The 20,875-nt window shown below is 37.5% G+C and overlaps 1 protein-coding gene across 3 annotated transcripts in view; it reads right to left on the reverse strand.

Annotated features, from left to right (window-relative positions):
• The window catches only part of LOC109433261 (uncharacterized), a 29,135-nt gene extending 10,309 nt beyond the window's left edge, over nt 1-18,826 (reverse strand). The window contains exons 1-8 of one of the 3 annotated variants that reach the window (XM_062851484.1): nt 18,429-18,822; nt 18,255-18,361; nt 18,127-18,190; nt 4,047-4,484; nt 3,830-3,988; nt 3,584-3,764; nt 2,144-2,675; nt 1,927-2,061 (exon numbers count right to left, since the gene is read on the reverse strand). In XM_062851484.1, the coding sequence (XP_062707468.1) occupies nt 2,036-2,061; nt 2,144-2,675; nt 3,584-3,764; nt 3,830-3,988; nt 4,047-4,484; nt 18,127-18,190; nt 18,255-18,361; nt 18,429-18,568 (1,647 nt within the window). In that variant the 5' untranslated portion in view covers nt 18,569-18,822 and the 3' untranslated portion in view covers nt 1,927-2,035. Of the gene's footprint in view, nt 1-1,926; nt 2,062-2,104; nt 2,676-3,583; nt 3,765-3,829; nt 3,989-4,046; nt 4,485-18,126; nt 18,191-18,254; nt 18,362-18,428 lie in introns of those variants that run through there. The other 2 variants (XM_062851483.1, XM_062851486.1) reach the window with 2 other exon arrangements.
• Nucleotides 18,827-20,875: the final 2,049 nt, after the last annotated feature.

Here is a 20,875-nt window from a genome sequence, read left to right on the forward strand (position 1 = left end):
TTTCTCCGCCAGTCATCTAACAGCTTCCCCTTTACGTACTCTAACTTCAGGTCCTCTTCCGGGCGGCCTTCCAGAGCGGTAACGAGTGGATTGTAGGATTCTGGCAAACTCGACAATAAAATCGCTACAACCAAATGCTCTTTCAACGGCTCTCCCATTCTTGCCATACGATGAACTAACTCTGAAGCTTTCACCAGATGTCCGGACATACTCCCACTTTCGTCGAGCCGCAAGGAACAAAGTTTCCGCAAAACATGGATTTTATTCGATAAAGATCCACGCTCATGGTACGCTTTGAGCCTGTCCCACATCTCTTTAGCGCTCTCAGCATCCATAATGTGACTCAACTGTCCATCCTCAAGTGCCAATCCTATCATTGCCCGAGCCTTTTCATCTTTTCTTGTCCATGCTGATGTGATATCCGCCGACACCGGTTTGGACTCCTTCACTATCGACCACAAGTCTTCTTTCATCAACATCAGCTCCATCCTAAATCGCCACGTTGCCCAGTTGAAGTCGTTCAACCGATCAAAATTAATTTTTGCTTCACTCATTTTTCCAATCGCTTTCAATCCGTTGCACAAAAACACCTTTTTGAACCACTGTGCTATTTTCAGTTCAATTCAATGGCTATCGCTTCGACGTGCACTATCAGTCCATACAGTCCCACACAATCACGTCACCAACAAAAAAAAACAAAAAAAGTCTTCCACTCTACTATTAACTGCACGCTATAGCCGTCACTGTTGTCTCTGCATGCCACACATTTGAGTCTCAATTGTCCGTACTTCTTTCCCGCAGTCGATACTCGTCCCGGCACTTTCTTCCAACAACGAACAATGAACTGTTGCGCCCGCCGGGGAACGGAATTCAATGCATTTAATTCGGATCGTTTTACAAACGCATTACATACACATAAAGTGTCTCTTCGATCAGACACTTTTCAACGCACTTTCTTCGCGAAATCTGAGCCCATGACCTGATGGAATACTCAGCGCAGTAGACACGGTTCCGGACCGTCGCGAGATTCGTGATATGACGAAGAAAGATCAACACGTATAGCTTCTTCAACTTACATCTATTCGGGGCAACAGATTAGTACGGACTGATTATTTTTTACAAACATAATATACATCGTCAAGTAAACACACATTAGCAGTTATGCTTCGTCAGCTGTTTTACAACACATACAAACATCTTAAACCAGGGGGCTGACACTACATTTCTCCAACAAAATTGATGCAAAAATTTTGAAAATCGGTGGTTGCCCTCATGGCGAAAAAAATGTTTTGGTATAAAAATCCAAGATGGCGGCCAAAATCAATATGGCCGACCCAATTTTTTATTATTGTAAATAGTAGCTCTATCTTTCCTCTTTTCAACAACAATTCGTTTTGAGGTGGTTGTTGGAGAAACTTTTGAGTAATAACGGTTTAAATGAGCCACCATTTGACAAAAATCGAGGGGTCTGCAAAAAATGCTGTGGCTCTAACTAACGGGGGGTCCATCAATTTGAGTAACCAAATGCATTTTTCTTACTTTTTAGGCGAGGGCTTTCAGAAAATCGGCACTTTAAACATTTTTGAAGACAAGGTGTAAATAGTGGGCCGGTCTCAGCGAGAATTACCCAATGCAACCCATTTGAGTTGCATAATGTTCATAATGCAACTCAAATGAGTTGCATTATGAACATTATACAACTTTTTTTCATTATACAACTCATTTCAGTTGTATAATGAACCAGTTTGGAAAAAACTGCCATTATAATAACAAAATGAGTCATATAAAATATAAATTATGATACTGAATTGCATAAACGTACTTTTTCGCATTTTCCTCATAAGTGGATTTTTTTGGTTTAAAAACCATGTAACCAATAACGGTAAAATAAAGTCTAGGATATGCTGAAAAACTTTGCTGAAGACCGCAAAGTTATCCAACGCTTGTGAAAGAAGTTATACGCTTGGTAACTTAGTCCAAAAATTGAGATTTTATGCCAAATATGCTCACTGTGCCCAACGTATCTAGTCTCATTCTATCCACGGTATTCACGGTATTTTGCTGACGAATTATGAAAATATGAAGAAAAAATAAATAAACTCACCCAAAATCGTCGAAAAGCATGTGGCAGCTTCTAACTTACTAGAAAATCCGCCTTCCAGCAATTTCATGGTAATCGGACCTCGACCTTTATTCCACAGGTCCGCAAGCAGAGTGATCAGATTCGTTTCATCAATTTCTCGCTCTGGCCCTATTGTAGCACTATTTTCCATCAGTTGTACGTTGATGTTTCTAGCATCTGCCTGCTCAAAGATAGCAATATCCTGTTGCAACGGCAAAGGAAGGATCTCGATGGTCTGCTCTTGGTCTGTCAGGTTGGTGCAGTTCATGGACACATCTACCGGCGACGATTGCGCTGCTGTTGCTGGTGGAGTCGCTGGTGTTCTGGTCGATTCTTTTAAAGATCTCTTTCTTTTCGCTGGCAGTTCAAGATCTCCAGACCATTCTTGAAGTAGTAGATCTTCAACATCCGCGGTTCGCTTTCGGGCGTTACGCGTGAACAAAGCTGGCAACACCGAAGATCGCATGCTTCGAACGGGATGTTGAAGAATCGTAACCGCATTGTCGAAGGGATGTCGTACCTGATCCAGAGGAACGATATCGAATCGAGGGTTCTGGAAAAAATGTAATTGTTTTCAATCATGAATTCTACATGATGAAACATGGTTTTCCAGTGAAACTAATAAGGGCTTATACTGAAACAAATGGACCGAAATCAAGTGTTCGGAGTGTTTAGCTGATTTGTGATCTTAGAAAGATTGAAACTGGACGATGTATTTTGAAATTTGGGAAGCTAAGAGAGTTGATAGGTTCGAAGCTGTTGGGTATCTTACAAAACTTGTGCTGGATTCCTGAATATTTTCTCTTACTAGACTGCCGTGAATCGCAAGTCAGTCCCATATGTAAAAAGTAGGCATTGAGAAAATGGCCTCTGAAGTTTTCAAATTCGATTTCTATGCGAAACTCTAAAAAATCGCCATAAATTGAAAACTTCTGCGATCATCATGAAGCTTTCACATATTGTTTCAAACGTGGAAACGTAACAGCGAAAAATATAAAACTGGCTAAAATAGTGTTAAGTTTTGTACTGGAGGGTGCACAAGTTCGTAATGGGACTGACTTGCGATTATATTTCATTATGGGACAATCTGACTTGGTGTTGTTTTTCAATTTTACTGAACAAACTATATATTTTTTTGCACGTAGCTGAAAGATCATCCGAAGAAAGCTCGAAAACGCCATTAACTCATTTTTGCCCAAAATGCATATGGGACTGACTTGCGATTCACGGCAGTAGACCTACTTCAAAAACAAAAAATAAGTAAACTTCGTTCTAGTAAATGAGTTGACACACAAGTTTAACATGGTATGGGAATTCAATTTTGGCAGGCAGTTACGCGCACATATTTTGGAAAATTGTGGAAATACGCGTAATTGTCTGTCGAAACTACCTGAAACACCTTAGAGAATGAAAACACATACCTATTTAAAGGTAGGCAAGCTTCTCCAATCCAACACTTACCTTGCATCGCTGGGTCGAGGAAGAATTTTCTATAGAACGTTTCATTCCCTCGGAATCCAATTTGGTTTTCTGATCAACAATTGTGCGTCGGCGCTGAGATTTCTTGTTCTTTGTCGAGGACAGGGTTGTTGCAATTCCGGAATCTTCTGGGGCGATAATCGCAAATGGTTGAGAGTTTGATCTATATATTCAAGAAAAAAGGCACAAATAGGTAAATTTGTTTCTACAAATGATAACACTTCCTACTTCTTCGGTGTGATTGGCTCTGGAACATCATTTGAAATTCTTGAAATTTCCGAAGTTTTCTCATGATGTTCCGTATCTGGGTGTGTAAACGAATTGGTCAGCGTAGTCATGTCAACCTCCTGTAATTGTGCAGCGCTGGTGCTTGCAATGGGCATATCTCTGAAAAAGTTTCATTGAGTATTGCTAGGAAATTATTAGGCAACATTATTTTCCCTACATCATGGCCATTGAAGTACTGCCCATGTGGGATTCGTCGATCGTCGCTTCACGAATGGTTCGATCAATTACTCGTGGGAGATCTTCCAATCCCGATCCAGTGGTGTCCTGCTCGATACCCGAGTCATTATGGGTATCTTTCGAAGCTGATTCATTCGGAGACGATCCGAGAAATTCGCCGAGCTCTTGAAGTTTCATCTCTCCAAATCCATTGTCTTGGTCTTGTAAGGTAGATTCAATGACCGATAATCCTTCTGGTAACGATTCCCGCATGGTGATATCACCAATATGGACAACCTTGGCACTCTGATCGTCGGTGAGTAGTTGCGCTATGATTTCTTCAGGGGCGAGTGCGGGATCTGGCAGACATTCTTCGTAGCGATCGTCCAGGGATGAAGTGCGCGTTCCCTTTTTGTTGTATGCACTTTTGCTAGTCAAGCTAAGGGACAAAATTGTAAACCTTATAAAGATGCTAAAGTGGAGGCGATATGCGTAGACTTTATACGTGATTAAATGAAAGGACAAGGATTTTCTTCAAGTTTGCAATGAGATGCATACCCGTACATATTAATCCACCAGAGACTAATTGTGCCGATATTCTGGCAAAACACATCACAGACTACTCGCTGAACTATACTTCGTCTTTTTTCATTGGTGATTTCAACACTGATCCTCGGAAACCGACACGTAGAGCAATGGCCTTTAATGATGTCTTGTGCAATATGTCATTTGCAGTCGTAAATTCGGAGCCAACGTTCTTTTTTAACAATGGTTGTTCATTATTAGACCTCCTGATTTCAAACTCTCCTACTCTAGTATTGCGTTTCAATCAAGTATCCATGCCAGGAATTTCGAATCATGACCTTATTTTTGCCTCACTGGATTTTGACCGAGAATATCATGAGGATGGTTACTGGTTCAGAGACTACTACAACTTTGACAGCGACATGCTTCGAACTCATTTTCTATCACCCGACTGGGACGATTTTTTACAAATTAATGATCCCGATGTTTTACTACATGTACTTAATTCCCGATTAGTTGATCTTCACGACCGGTTCTTCCCGTTAAAGTTTAGGAAATCTAGGAAAAATCCATGGTTTAGTGGACATATTGAAAAGGCCATGATAGAAAGAGACCTAGCTTATCGAAATTGGAAGCGAACTAAATGTAGTCAGCACAAAGCTCAATACCATCGCTTGAGGAATCGTGTCAATTTTCTAGTATCGAAAGCTAAATGTGAATATGATAGGAATAAAATCAACCTTAATCTACCGTCGAAGCAGCTATGGAACAACGTAAGAAGTTTGGGTGTGTCTGATAAACAAGCAGCGTCTGAGATTAGTGTGCATTCGCCGGAAGCTATTAACAATTATTTCTGTTCAAATTTTTCGCTTGATGAAGATGATGGACTGTGCGTTCGTGGGGTTTCACCTGGTTTCGAATTCAGAGCAGTACATGGTTACGAAATAATCAATGCCATTTTTTCAATTAAATCAAATGCCATTGGCTTACACACTTAATTTTGATTACCGAGTTCGGTAATTTTTTGACGAGATTAAAACTGCTGAGCACCGAACTCGTTCAGCAAAAATGCATTGTTTACCTTTTCCATACGATTTTGACAGTTGTTTTACTGAGCCTCAGTAAAATCGATTACCGAAACTACCGAGATCGTACTGCTGTTATAATCTCGTCAAAAAAGTACCGAACAGGCAATTCAGAAATAAGTGTGTAGACAATATTCCATTAAGATTTCTCAAAATTATCATACCATATGCTATTCCATTTTATGAACACTTTTTCAACAGAATTATCAGCACAGAAAAATTTCCTGCTGATTGGAAATGTGCTAAAATCGTTCCGTTGCCAAAGAAGCCTGGTAGTGATGCTATTACGAATCTAAGGCCTATAAGTTTGCTCAGTTCTACATCTAAAGTTTTTGAAAGTTTGATAAGAGATCAGATATCCGAATTCATTGACAGGATGAATTTTCTTAGCCCTTTCCAATCAGGGTTCAGAAAGCGTCATAGTACTGATTCTGCACTTATGAGAGTTCACGATGATGTTGCTCGTACTGTGGATGGAAATGGAGTTGCGCTTTTACTTTTGATTGACTTTGCTAAAGCCTTCGATAGTGTTGTCCACAGGAAACTTGTTAACAAACTTAGCTCGATCTTTCGATTCAGTAGTTCAGCTGCAAACCTTATTAAGAATTATCTGTGTAATAGATCTCAGGCGGTTTTTGCCAACGGTATAATGTCCTCGTTCCAGCCTATCAGGTCCGGCGTTCCCCAAGGATCTGTTCTTGGCCCGCTTCTTTTTTCGCTTTTCATTAATGATCTCCCCGCTGTCCTTGATTTCTGCTCGGTTCATCTATTCGCGGATGACGTACAAGTTTATCTTTGTTCAAACGGAGAAATTGATATTCGCAGTATGGCCAACAAAATAAACCACGATTTGAAAAAAATCACGCAGTGGTCTCGGAAAAATTCACTCCCAGTAAATCCACAAAAAACGAAGGCAATGCTTTTAAGTAGACTTAGAAGTCCTCCAAATATTCCTGCTTTGCTATTTGATGGAGTTCAGGTTCAATTTGTAGATCGTATGGTGAATTTGGGAGTCGTCTTCAAAAGTAATCTAGAATGGGATGGACATATCAACTCTCAATGTTCGAAGATTTACTATTCTCTCAAGCGGTTGAACATTACAACGAGGCACTTGGATATAGAAACCAAGAAGCGCCTTTTCAAGACCTTATTGATGCCTCATTTTACGTATGGAGACTTTATTTACACGAATGCAACAATTGGTTCTCTAGACAGATTACGGGTAGCTCTGAATGCTTGCGTCAGATATGTTTACAATCTCTCCCGATTTTCCCACGTTTCTCATCTACAGGCTTCCCTCTTAGGTTGTCCTTTTATCAAGTTTTACAAGTTCAGGTCCTGTATGACTCTTTTCAAAATCATTAAAACAAAAACTCCGGATTTCCTCTTTTCTAAACTGACACCATTTAGAGGTACACGTACGCGAAATTTCCGGATTCCTAACCATAGTTCTTCGTATTATAGCCAGTCATTCTTTGTAAGAGGTGTTGTGAGCTTTAATAGCCTTCCAAATAATATAAAATCAATTGAGGTAACCACACAATTTCGAGATGAGCTTAGATCATATTTACAATAGTATTTTTTTGTTGATATCAGTAAAAGAGAACGGTAGTTATTAAGAATTTTTCAAGAATTATCTATTATACCCACAATGTAACAATGAAAAAGGCAGAGCCTTAAGTTACAAGAATTGAATAAATAAATAAATTAAAAAAAAAAAAAAAAAAAAGAATCTTTTGTTGCCCGTTGTAAAGATCTATAGATTCCGACGCAAATAAATGATTAGGCTCATTTTCAGCGTAGGTGCTTCATAAATTTCGCTCTCAGTATCATACGGGCGTATCTACAATGATCGATTTCTCTTCATCGTTTTGCTCCTTGGTTAATAACTTGGCCGGCAAATCATGTTGTTTTAGATGCTAGTCCTAGTCTTCCTTCACCGAAATACATCGATAGATCATCCAACTATTGGCCGTTTTTCCCGGAATAATCTACACGGAGAAACAAAAATACCCAAAAGTGAGTTCAATCCACCCAACTTCGAGGTTGCGTGCGGGAAGCCAATTTTGAGTTGATGGAGTTGATGTTGAGGTAGGTAGTTTGCATTTAGGCGTATTCGGCCAAAGTACCTAGAGTCGAAGTTTTTTTTACTCAACCGACAGTTAAATTTACTCAACTTTCGGTTCTATGTCACTTACTCAATTTTGGCTTCCCGCATCGAACTCTCAAAGTTGGGTTGTTTTGCTATTCACTCTTTGACAACAACAAAGAGAGCGAATGAAAGAGGATGCAAAAAAGAACTCAAAAGTGAGTTTAAAAATACTCAAATTTGGGTTTTCTTGTTTTTCAGTGTAAAGAGAAAATCGATGAAGAGAAATCGATCATTGTAGATACGCCTGTATGATACTAAACGCGAGAAATGTTTGTTTACAATGCAAAACTATCACTTTAAGTCCTAGGCTAGTTTATCTCGGGACCCACGTTTTACTTCCCTTCCGAAGGAAGAACTCACATTTTGGCGAGTTTGTCGGGAGTGGGATTCGATCCCAGGTCCTCGGCGTGATAGTCAAGTGTTCTAACCATCACACCAGGTCCGCTCCACCCTACACAAGAATCTTTTAGTTGATGTACTGTTTAACTACATATACCAATAGACTCAGTGCTGCGAAAGATCATTAGATTACAGGTAACTAAACTTTGGTGGATAACAAAATTTATTCCCAGAATAATTAGGGGCCTTTCCGTTTAAATTCTGAGCAATGCACAAATTGTGTGGAACTCAGGAACGCCAAACGGCTATTGACCAATCCAAATTCCTGTGTGGTAGTGGTTTGTGTTCAGATTTCCCGTGTTAAGGGCGGACGGGACGGTCGGGGAAATATCCGCCATTGCTCTGTTGCTACTAAGATGGTAATCTCAGATTCTACTTCATATTTTGCAACAAAAATCTATCACGGTGTATGCTCACTTGCAGTGCATATGCTGATCGTTTTTCAGTATCTTCAGTGCGATAGAACTCGAGATTACCATCTTCAAAATCGCGAGGCAAATTGTAAGAAAGAGAGGCAAGATAGGTAAAATAACACGGCGTCCCGTTTCACCTTAATCTATCTGTAAGAACTTTGTAAACATCTTTTGTTCTCACGTATATGGATAGGCTTGCAGTAGGTTTCGTGGGACTTTTTTTGGACAACTCAATTGTCTGCGAAAAATTTAATTGTCAAATAAAAATGTCTCCAGTAACTTTTGGTGAATTCCCAGAAAGAACTCCCGGACGATTTCTTTTTGAAAGGTTACTAGCCGGTCGCTGAAAAATGCTGAAACCTGAGGGTACGGCCAGAGTGGACGCGTCCCATACGATTTGACAGCTCCTTATTATTGATTGTTATTCCTTTGCGTGTAGGCTGACCATCCGTCCCGTATTTAACGGGACAACAAAATTTTCAAACACTCATCACTGGAGCAAAGTTAAAGTTTTTGACTCAATTTTTCGTTCTTTCCAGCTGAAATAGCATTATTAACAACATGTAGTTCTGTTTTTGGACGTTGGTTTCCTTTTTGTTGAGTTTGCAAAATGTGTCCCGTATTTAAACGGGACAAATCTGGTCAGCCTATTTGCGTGCAAATTTCCGCATCGCGCCGCGTGGCGCGTCCACTCTGGCCGGCACCTGAAACTAGGACATAATCTTTCTGAAGCAGTTTACCAGACGTGCACGGATGGGGTGGCATCCAAGAAGACACGGTTGCAAACTGACCCGGAAGATTACAGTAGAAATGTGAAATTGGTTTTATAGTAAGTCTAGTGGTCTATTAGGTCCTTGTTAATTTGTCAAGTTTCGCTTATATCCGCATATGATTAACAGCAGATCATCACTGGAGCCATAGATGGAATCGGTGAGTTCATTCCATATTAAAACAACTATTTGATGACTTATAAAACTTCACCATTTGCGTGTTCAACCAACAAATGTTAAATGGTTCGTAAGTCAAGTGTCGGTACAAGCTTCCAAATCACCTTTTGTTATTAAACATTTTGTTTTCATTTATGTCATGACAAAACAATTTGAATGATTTGTCATCTTCGGTGTCGGCATGTGTAATGTTTGTGAATACGAGTTTATAACATAAAAAAATACAGTACACTCATTGCACAATTATGGGTCACTCAAGGAACAATCATTTTATAATATGAATCGTTTTACATACAAAAATAACACTTTCATTATTTTTATTTTATATTCTCTTCATTGAAACTCTTTTTTATTGTTTTATATAACAATTTGCTTGTAGAATTCACTTCAGACGGTGAAAATTACTAAAATGTTGGTGAATAATGAAAACCACAATAATGAATCAAAATTGGCTGTGTAACAATTATGGGTCAATTTGTTGCCTATTATGGGTCACTCAAGAGGAATCGGCTCAACAATAATGTTTTGTCTATTTTTTCAATGAATGATCACTTATTCTCGATAGGTCAACTATAGTAGAATTTAAAACTGGTCTCAAACCTTTTAACGAAGTGTGTTTTCACGATTTGGAATCAATTTTTCAAAATTGGGACAAAATCTTCAACACAACCACCGATAAACGCCTAAAAGTATGCAATGCCCATGTACGCAGAACTGTCAATATTATGCTGCACAAAAAGTGACCCATAATTGTGTGATTTTCGGTGTTCCTTGGCACAATATATGAGTCATTTAAATTTTGCCAGAAATAAGCTTTAATTAGCTGCAATCACATGAATTTCTACATTTAGAACGTTAATTATACCTTGGATCTGGTGACGATACCATTTTGCACTTGAAAATCACTGAAGCTCGCTTTTACAGAGCTTACGAAAGCAGCGCACGCACTTTACGATATTCACAATCGAAGCGTTACTTTGACATACGGTTTTGCGCCGACCAAAAAAATATTGAAAATATGTATGTTTTGATGTATAAGCCCGTGTGCGATACGTATAATGACACAAAACAAATCAACTTATGAACGAAAAATGATAATGGCTAACTTGTAATTAATTAGTATTTATCTATTAAAGTGAAAAGTGACTAATAATTGTGTGTGACCCATAATTGTGCAATGAGTGTACACCCGATTCTTTTTTTTGCACGGGTCTGGTTTTTGCTATTCTCAGTTTCAGTCAATTTTTAACCAATTCTCATGAAATTTTGTACACATATTAGTACTATCAGTGTACAAAATTTCGTGAGAATCGGTTAAAATTGACTGAGTTATAGCAAAAACCAGACCCGTGCAAAAAAAAAACAATCGGGTGTACCGTAATTCGGGGTAACAAGTACTGGTTCTCTAAGCATATGTTAAGCAACTTGAAAAAGTATTGCAACGCTATAAAACATGTTCTTAAAATCTCGATAATAAAGATAAATAATAATAATAATTAAAACATGTCTAAAAAGGCATTTTAATATTTTTTTTTATTTTATTGATTTGGGGTAATCATCTCAGTAATCAATGTTCATTTGTGTTGAAAATACCGTTACATACTTACTAAATTCGGGCTCCCTGATTTCGAATAGGATCTGGGACCATTTGGGCAGGAGCACTTATTTTGGGCACTTGCTGCTATCACTCAGTCAATTTTGAATCGATTGACTTAATTTTTGAGATACGATCAGATACGCACACTATCTAGCCATGTTCAAAAATTCAAGTCAATCGGTTTGAAACTGACTGAGTTATAGAAGGAAATGCCCATGCCCAAAATATATGCCCCTGCCCAAATAGTTCCAGACCCTATGTTGTGCAATTTTTTTTATTTTTTCCTCCTTTGTTAAATTTGCTCGAATTGTTTCGTTTTCCATTTGAAAATCCGTTTTTATTCAATATAATTTTATACGTTGATTTTTTCGCTATACTTTGTTCTGAGCACTTTCAGAGCATCCAAAAACTCATAATATTGTCGAAGACGCCAAGTTTGTATCTCATCGATTTCAAGAGTAACAACTGATTTTCTATGTAAAAAAAAAACGTATGTATTTTTAAAATTCAATAAAAGGCTTCAAACAAAAAAGGTACTCACAATTTTTTCACCATCAATAGAACAGAGTACGATCTTTTCAATGCAATTCGGCGATTAGAAATTCATTTGCTCCTTTTTGAAAAAAAAGTGATTTTTTGAAGAAAATCCCGATTTAATCCACCTATGGTGAACAGAACCCTTCTTACACTTATTAAAACTATTGTTGTATTATTTGTATTTAACATATTTATTTTGTGTAATGGATCAATAGTTCTAGAAAATATTGTGGATTTTGCATCTAGTAGATTGGTTTCCAAAATAGCATCATGGACCATGGGCTAAACTACCAGAAATGCCAGACACATTCTAGAATCTTGTATGATTTTTTTTTTAAATAGCTTACATATTCTGGAATATTGTGTCTTTTGTTAACTGCCAAAAGATCTTGAATCGATTAACAAATGGGTAAGAAAATCAGCGAGATACACTTTGTCTAATATCTTTTAATCCGTCGAATAAATTAGCTCCGAAGTACTTGGTATTCATGGTTATGGTGTAAAAAGGACAAAAATGATATATCTACTATGCTAATCAGTTTTGGAATTAGCTAGTTATTTTGGCTGTCCAGTTCTTGCATTTTTCCCACAATATATAAATTAAAACCTTTCATTTAACATATTGTTAGTTTTCATAGAATTCCTGTTAATTTGTAATTTGTTATTTATAATTTTATTGAAAACAATAACCTGCTAGTAAAAAAGGAATTTATTGAAATACTCTTCGAAAGATATCTCAGTAACCAAATGTCCAATCGAAATAAAATTTCAGGGCTTTTTACAAAGATACTGTAGCTTTCATTTGGTCCTAAGAGAACCCAAATTGGTTGACAGACGGCTGAGATATTTATTATGATACACTTGGTCAAAAATCTCTCAAAAGGTTAACCTGTATTACTCCCAAGTAGGGTAGGTAATCAAAATTTGAACCAAATTGCGGCTTTCTGAAGCAGTGCAAATTTTAAGTGATTTTTTCTCCCACATGGAAATAATTTCCTACGGCGAAATCGTATGCACATGAAAGCCACGGGTATAAGCTTTCTGGTAAATGGTAAAAAGTTTGTGTTTGCACCGAATTTCATTGAAATATTTGATTTTTCATCAACAATGATTTTAATCTTAATTTGAACCATCGTAATCATAATTTGAACCAATTTTAATCTTAATTTGAACTACTGGCGGCAGCAGCTCGAGTAACTCACAAAACAGCCAATTCCATGCTAAACAATGAAAAATCACATAAATCTGCTAATTCTCATACCTAATTTTCATTAGGCATTGGAATCTCAACTCAGAATGTTCGAAATTCTTTAGGAATTTGGAAACTAAATTGGGATTTTTTCATCCCCCAAGAGTAAACAAAGCAACCACTAGCGCAATCTACAGGCCAACACTAGAAGCTCACCCCCGTTTACTAGTTCAAATTTAGATTACAAATGGTTCAACTTAAGATAACATTCTCTAAGTAAGAATCAATTGAATTTGATAATTTTATGACACATAATGCTAAATATTATTCGGTTGGTCGATTCTACGATAAATAAGCTTTCATTCGACGTGTTCACATATTGCGTGTGATACAATGCATGAGCTGTACGAGTGCACCGAAAATGTGCTTTCTCTTGGGGGAAATGGGTGAAATCACAGTGATTTTTCAATTGCCTGTTTTCCATAACAAAAACGCCTTTTTCGATGTTTTTAAAGTCCATGTTATCAGGTTACATTACGGAAAGCTGTTTAACATCTTTTTCGTGACAATATTTGCCTGAAAAGTACGTCGTTTTAATGAATTTTGAAATGGTTCAAATTAAGATTACAATTTGACTAGTTCAAAGTTTGATTTCTTACCCTACTCTTTGAAAGATATCTCGATAACCAAATGTCCAATCCTAATAAAAATGTATAGGGTTCTACTAGGATGTTGTAGCTTTCATTTGGTGCCAAGAGGACCCAAATCGATTGCCACACGGCTGAGATATTTAGTATGATACACTTTGTTAAAAATCTCAAACAGTTTAGTTGTAGGGTCTTGTACCAATTGGGTAGGTGTACCTATTTTAGGCACTTGTCGCTATAACTAAGCCAATTTCAAAATAATTGACTTGAAATTTTGTATAGGCTTAGGCACGTACAGTATCTAACTCTATACAAGAATTCAAATCAATCGGATTGAAATTGACTTAGTTATAGCCACAAGTGCCCAAAATAGGTACACCTGCCCAAATGGTACAAGACCCTATATCTCCTAAGTAATCTTTGAAAGATATCTCAGTAACCAAATGTCCAATCGAAATAAAATTTCGCGTTCTACTAGGATGTTGTAGCTTTCATTTGCTGTCAAGAGAACTCAAATCGGTTGACAGACGGCTGAGATATTCATCAACATGCTAAATGTAAAAAATCTCTCAAAAAGCTAACCCTTATTACTTCAAAGTACTCTTCGAAAGATATCTCCGAAAAAAAGCGAATATCTTTTTAACTATGACAGATAGAACAGTGAGCTCTTTGGAAAAAAAATATGCGTTAGTTCTAAAAGTGCTCGGAACAAAGTTTTTACGAGAAACGAATGGATTAAAAGTTAGAAAACTGAATTTCATGGATCATCCTATCATGATTCTTAAAAAAAAAATAAATATAAGTTATGAACCATAAGAGATAGAATAATGGTTTCTTCGGCAAACTTGCTCGAAATAAGTTCTTTTACAACTTTGTAGAACACTTTGTAAGCGTACATGCAACTATTAAAAAGCAGATGTTTGAATCAGTTAAACTAGAGGGACCACCCTAATTACACAATGATGAGAAAAAAGGTCGAACAATATGAAGAAACTTTCCCAAAGACATCTTGTATCTAAAACATAAGGTTTAGGCACAAATATTTTTGTCTTCGTAAATGCGGCTCTTTGTGCATTGCGTTACGAAACACAGTAAAGAAAAAATGGATTTATTTATATGATTATGAAACTTAATTTCCATGAATTTCATATTATTTAGTAGCTAAACAATAGATATACTACTATAATTACACTAGTTTACAAAATAAAACGAAAGTCGTGAACTTTTGTCAAAGACCAAAATTTTTGAAGCACAGTTTAGCGCTGATTTCGAAACCGTGCAAAAAAAATTAAGTAGAACAGTTTTAGAGTTTTAGCTCAATATTGAGTTTTACAATTGGAAAAAAAGAATTTACTAAAATTCAAATAGGGTCTGGGATCATATGGGCAGGAGCACCCATTTTAGGCACTTGCTGCTATAACCCAGTCAATTTCAAACCGATTGACTTGAAATTTTGAACATAGCTAGATACTGCGCTTTTCTGTTTATGTTCCAAAAATCAAGTCAATCGGTTCAATATTGTCGGAGTTATAACAGCAAGTACCCAAAATGGGTGCTCCTGCCCAAATGGTCCCAGACCCTATCTTGCGTTTTGTTCAACCAATTTTAAACCATTTTTCATAAATTAAAAGCTGAATATTATGCTTTTGGTCGAAATACGAAGTGACCGAACGTGCGAAAATTGATTTTTAACCTACTTAGAAATGTCGCAACTCAATTTGGATTAGTGCATATTGTTGCTCTTAATTAGCTTAATGATGCGCAACAGAAAAAAATAGATTCAAATTTACTTCGCAGCCGCAACTTCGCATGTGCTTCTAGCGACGACTTCGATTTGGTGGTACGACGATAATATATGTAATACCATTCGATCATCTGAATGCAGATTTTGCGCCAGATTGATGAAATTCAAGATATTGGCGAGTTTTAGGGACGATTTCCTTAAATTTTAGCAAAATTTCCAAAAATATATAAAGAAATGTATTTTTTCCAATAAGAAAAGAACATTTCTGTAATGTATTTTTTCCAATAAGAAAATAATATTTCTTAACGTTTATTTGACATATGCACTGCCGTGAATCGCAAGTCAGTCCCATCTGCATTTTGGACAAAAATGAGTTAATGGCCGTTTTCGAGCTTTCTTCGGATGATCTTTTAGCTGCGTGCAAAAAAATATATAGTTTGTTCAGTAAAATTGAAAAACAACACCAAGTCAGATTGTCCCATAATGAAATGTAATCGCAAGTCAGTCCCATTACGACCTTGTGCACCCTCCGGTACAAAACCTAACACTATTTAAGCCAGTTTTATATTTTTAACTGTTACGTTTTCACGTTTGAAACAATATGTGAAAGTTTCATGATGATCGCAAAAGTTTTCAACCCATGGCGATTTTTTAGAGTTTCGCATGGAAAACGAATTTGAAAACTTTAGAGGCCATTTTCTCAATGCCTACTTTTTACATATGGGACTGACTTGCGATTCACGGCAGTGCAGGCGAGTTACAGTAAAAAAATCAGCGCAATCGGAGATTTGATTACAAAGAATTAGATGTGTGAAGTGTGAAGTGAGCGACTTTACTTAAAAATAAAACGAAAATCGATTTCAAATCATCAACCTTATGTGGAAAGTCGAAAAAAAATTCGCTCTACTGTATTTTTTTTCCTTCGCGTTTGCGAACTCAGGGTATGATTCTACACCAAAAATGATCATCAGCTTACCGAGTTCAAAAATGCTGTAAACTAGCGTTAGCGAGGGGTCTGGTACGTTTGGCATAAGGCCGTTTGGCATAAGGACATTTGGCATAAGGACGTTTGGCATAAAGGACATTTGGCATAAGGGACGTTTGGCATAAAGGACGTTTGGCATAAAGAATATGTGAAATGTATTTTCCTTCTGGAAAAATTAAAAAACAGCCTTCAAGGGAAAGAAGGCAAACTTTTTGTTTTTGCATTATATTGGATCTCTTATTTTCGAAATAACCTTTTGCTTCCATGAATTCGATTTTTTTTCGGAAGGGGAATGTTCCTTCTTTTGTATATAGGCTGTTCTTCATCGATACAAGCAATTTTGATTCCGGTAATGGTAATTATTGCATTATAATGGATTATCCTTCTTTTGTATAATTATTCTTCTTTAAGTAATGTAGTTCACTTTTAAGTATGTAGTTCACTTTTTACTGAAATCATTTTATGCCAAACGTACTTTATGCCAAATGTCCATTATGCCAAATGTCCTTTATGCCAAGTGTCCTTTATGCCAAACGTCCTTATGCCAAACGTCCTTATGCCAAATGGCATTATGCCAAACGGCCTTATGCCAAACGGCCTTATGCCAAACGTACCAGACCCTTAGCGAGTGTTAGATAAAAAGGAATAAAGTCGACTCTCCACATGTCGATGTTCTACATCTCGATATCTTTCCCTAGGTCGATGGTTTCATCGGTCACTTCAATCTGTAGGGGTGGTGGGGGTAAAGTGGACAACCTAAGCAGTTTGATCGTTTCCCGCGGAAATGCAGCAAAATCCATCTGCTAACATGGAAGGTAATGATATACTCTAGAAATCATGTAAGAGGTTGCGTTTAAAAAATATTGTTTTCTTTGATTATTTTCTTCACCAAATCGTGCATCAAAATAGCGTGAAAAAAATTGGTGGGGGTAAAATGGACAATCGATGGGGTAAAATGAACAAGTCGTTAAAAGTTATATATCATCATATTGTTTCTATGTTTTTATATACAAACTATCAAATTTCATACGATACCTTTATTTTGTCGTTTTCAAACTTTTAGTACAAACTTTGAAACACACTTAAATAATTATTGTAAAAATAGTGTAAAAACAAGCACTGTTTTGGATGAAAATTATATTTTGTTGATATAAAATATTTTTTTATAACTTTTTACTTCAACTATCTCACGATAGGTATGACGGCTGATGATTCTGAAGTTTGTCTAAAAATATATGAAATTTTGGTGAAATTTGAACCGATTGTCCATTTTACCCCCACGGTCTGATTTTGTTAAAATTATTTCCAAAACTTTTTTTTTTACAAAACTTAAATTTTTTTTTCGGTCAAATATATTCTTCTACGTGGACTTAATTGGTTTAGGGCGTAAAACTTGTAATAATTTGAAAATAACTTACGAGAAAGCCTTAGCAATTATAAGCAGATTTTACATCATTTTCGATTTTTCACGTGATTTTTAAAGTTTTTGTCATCTTGAAGAGGTTTTTTTGATTTTAATGTTCAAGATCAGCAAAAGTATAATGATTCATGCTTAGGCATAAGCTTCAATCGTTGAAACATTTTGAAAAACAATAAAAGCCATGAAACTGTACCCTGTCCATTTTACCCCACCTGTCCACTTTACCCCCACCACCCCTATACATTTTACCCCTCTAAATGTCGATATCTTTTTTTCTCGATATCTCCCTATCTCGATGCGATCTCGTTCGTTTTTGTTCTAGATTTTCTTTCCATATGTCGATATGTCCATATCCGCAGGATATGGACCTGTAATGCGACCAAACCTGTAATGCGATCTAAGTGCATGTATTGACCACATTAAAGAGAAAGGAGCACTTACCTAGACTGCCTCTTGAAGTCCTGGAAAGCAGCGCTCTGAAGACATGCCGTTGTACTGACTTTATCTGTTTTAACATGTTATTGTAACTATGTTTATTACATGATTGTATGAGCAAAATGAAATATTACCATAGAGGAACTGAATTTGCTGCTGGTAGATGTACACTGCGCCATACGCCAGCTTTGCCACCATAATCAACGGTTTGTTGGAATTGACGCAATCGATGATGGATTTACTGTGTTACAAAGAACGAACACCTCATAAAACGTCCCAGAAAAAAATCATAATTATTCTTCACTTACCACATTTCGTCGATGTCGATTTGCTCACACTGACCACGCTTGAAGTATCGCCGGAAAAGGGTTTTGTTCGTGGCGGCCAACCACATCGCCGCCAGTCGGCCGTTCTTCCGCACCGAAAACAGATCCAACTCCACATACATTTTCTGGCACACAATCCGACGGATTAACGATAAAATTCACTGAAAATCGCACCAACAACTTCCAAACACAGCGCAAAACTGTATCGAACAAACTGTCAAACGTTTACTTGTTTTTGAATTTCTACCACGCGGTCGGTCGGTCGGTCGGCCTACTGTACCTATTATATCTTCTCGCGTACTCTGGTGATGCGCGAGGACGCGCGTGTCTGCGTGCGTAACGAGCGAGATTTCACAGCATGCTGGAGTGCGATCGATTAGATTGATCTCAGAGATTGATATACCTAGGTAGATAGAATGATCGTGTGGCGTGGGTCAATATATCTGTGATAAAGGCTCTGTATTGTCTCTCTGGTAGGTATATATACACGCTCTCTCTCTGATGGCAAGCTGATGCAGACCTATGCAGACTAACAGAATGTCCCGTAAATTCATCAATCACATGTATTGTAAATTCATCTGTTTTGATCTATGTACGTGACTATGTATTTTATTGGAAAACTGTAAGTATAAACCGAGGTAAACTGGTTAAATACTGGATTAAATTATTTGAAGTCCTAATAAAATGGGTGTTTGACGAAGGTAAAATGATCCTTTTAAACCGCATTACATTTGCACTAATTATAGTTTTCCGATTCTAGAAGCACAGATAATTGGGAATGTGGTAGGTATTGTGATCCTGAACTTGAAGTGAACGATATAATGAACCATCGTTGAATGGCATCATGATTTGCCTCGGATTTGGGCATTGTACCTAGGGTAATTGTTCCCTTCGTTGTGGTAGTATCTAATGTTGCGGTAATGGCAATTGAGCACTTTCTCGACTGAAATGTTATCAAAAGGTATTTTTGATAGATGTATTATGCCTAAATTATGAGATTGTACCATTTGTGTGCTTAAGATTTGCCCAAAAAATATTTTCTTTAGATGCAACGACGGTGTGCAAATTGGGCAAGTTTTTGGGAATGATTTAACAATACTTAACCTAGCTCTTAACGCAAAACTAATTAACAAACATTCCACCAGCTATCGCCTTAGGTTGTTAACCTTCTCCTGGAGGCTCGGGTCCTGGTTAGTACTTAGACTACCCGTTGGACACAAGCTACTGGATGGCGAATGGGAGCCAACTCAACTAGCTGTTGTTCGGCTCGCCATTTTATCTGTAGTTCAAGTACGGTTCGAGATACCGTGGAAGTAACGGAATCCCACTTGGCCGTCCCCGTACACATCGTTTTAACATGATATGTATGTCTGCATAGCCATTCTAAACATGTCAGGGCTAGCCTCGATGGCCGTCTTGACTATTGATGGCTACTGTTGGGTTACCGTCCAGACCCGGGGCCTTGTTCGACTTAAGCGACTCCTCTATTGCAATGAGTTCGTCGTTCATCACCAGGGCGATCTCGCTATGGTCGGTTTTACCATAGGGGACGGGGGCCCATGGTCTTGTATCGTGGCACGGGAAAAGCGCTCTCACGATCTTCTGCAGCATCTCGGAGGAGCGTTCTGGGGTTGCTGACGCGCCCTTCGTTTTGGCCTTAACTACTCTGCAGGCTGCTGTGTTGGCTGCCTGGCAGAAATTTTCGAAGCACATCCGCATTTGTGCCTTTATCTCTTTGTTCAGTGCCAGTTTGGCCGTCCATGGACCGAGTAGAATGGAGACGACTCCTACGTACAGCAGAGGACACTCAGGCCTTAGTCTGATCGGTGTACTATATTTGGAGTTTTCTTCAGAGTAAAGTGTACACCCGTTAGCTGTTGGGCTCGGAACCAGAATGATTTATTCAATTTGCTTTTCGTGGCAACCGACCAACGCTCGGTGGCGTATGGTTTATTCTGTTGTGCTTAGTTGCACGATTAAGCAGGCCACACAAAGTGCATAGCCTGTTTGATTGTTATGATATAAACATCCGCGTGGACGTTTATTTAACTTTGCCGATTCATCACACTACACCTTCCCCCTTTTGGAAAAGAGTGGCGTGAGGATTCAGACACTCGTATTAATTTGGAAAAAAATGGATTTGGAATTTTCATGACCTTGAGCGTTGTTCGGTTGCTTGCTTAGATTATTGGTTACAATGAATTTCGTCGTATGACTATAATTGAATTGACAAAATATGATTAATTTATAGTTTGACAATGTTCTGTTATTTTATATTTGATGTACTGGAATTATTTAAACAATTATAATATAAGTTGGCTGCCTTCCCATTTTTTTTTTTTACATCTTTATTAATCTATTTTTATGAACTTCTATTTTTTTTGTTTTTGCAAGATCTTCTATGACGCAGTTGCTATTTTTAGTTTCTA

Source organism: Aedes albopictus, chromosome 2 (assembly GCF_035046485.1).
Source record: "Aedes albopictus strain Foshan chromosome 2, AalbF5, whole genome shotgun sequence".
In the NCBI taxonomy this organism is placed as follows: domain Eukaryota; kingdom Metazoa; phylum Arthropoda; class Insecta; order Diptera; family Culicidae; genus Aedes; species Aedes albopictus.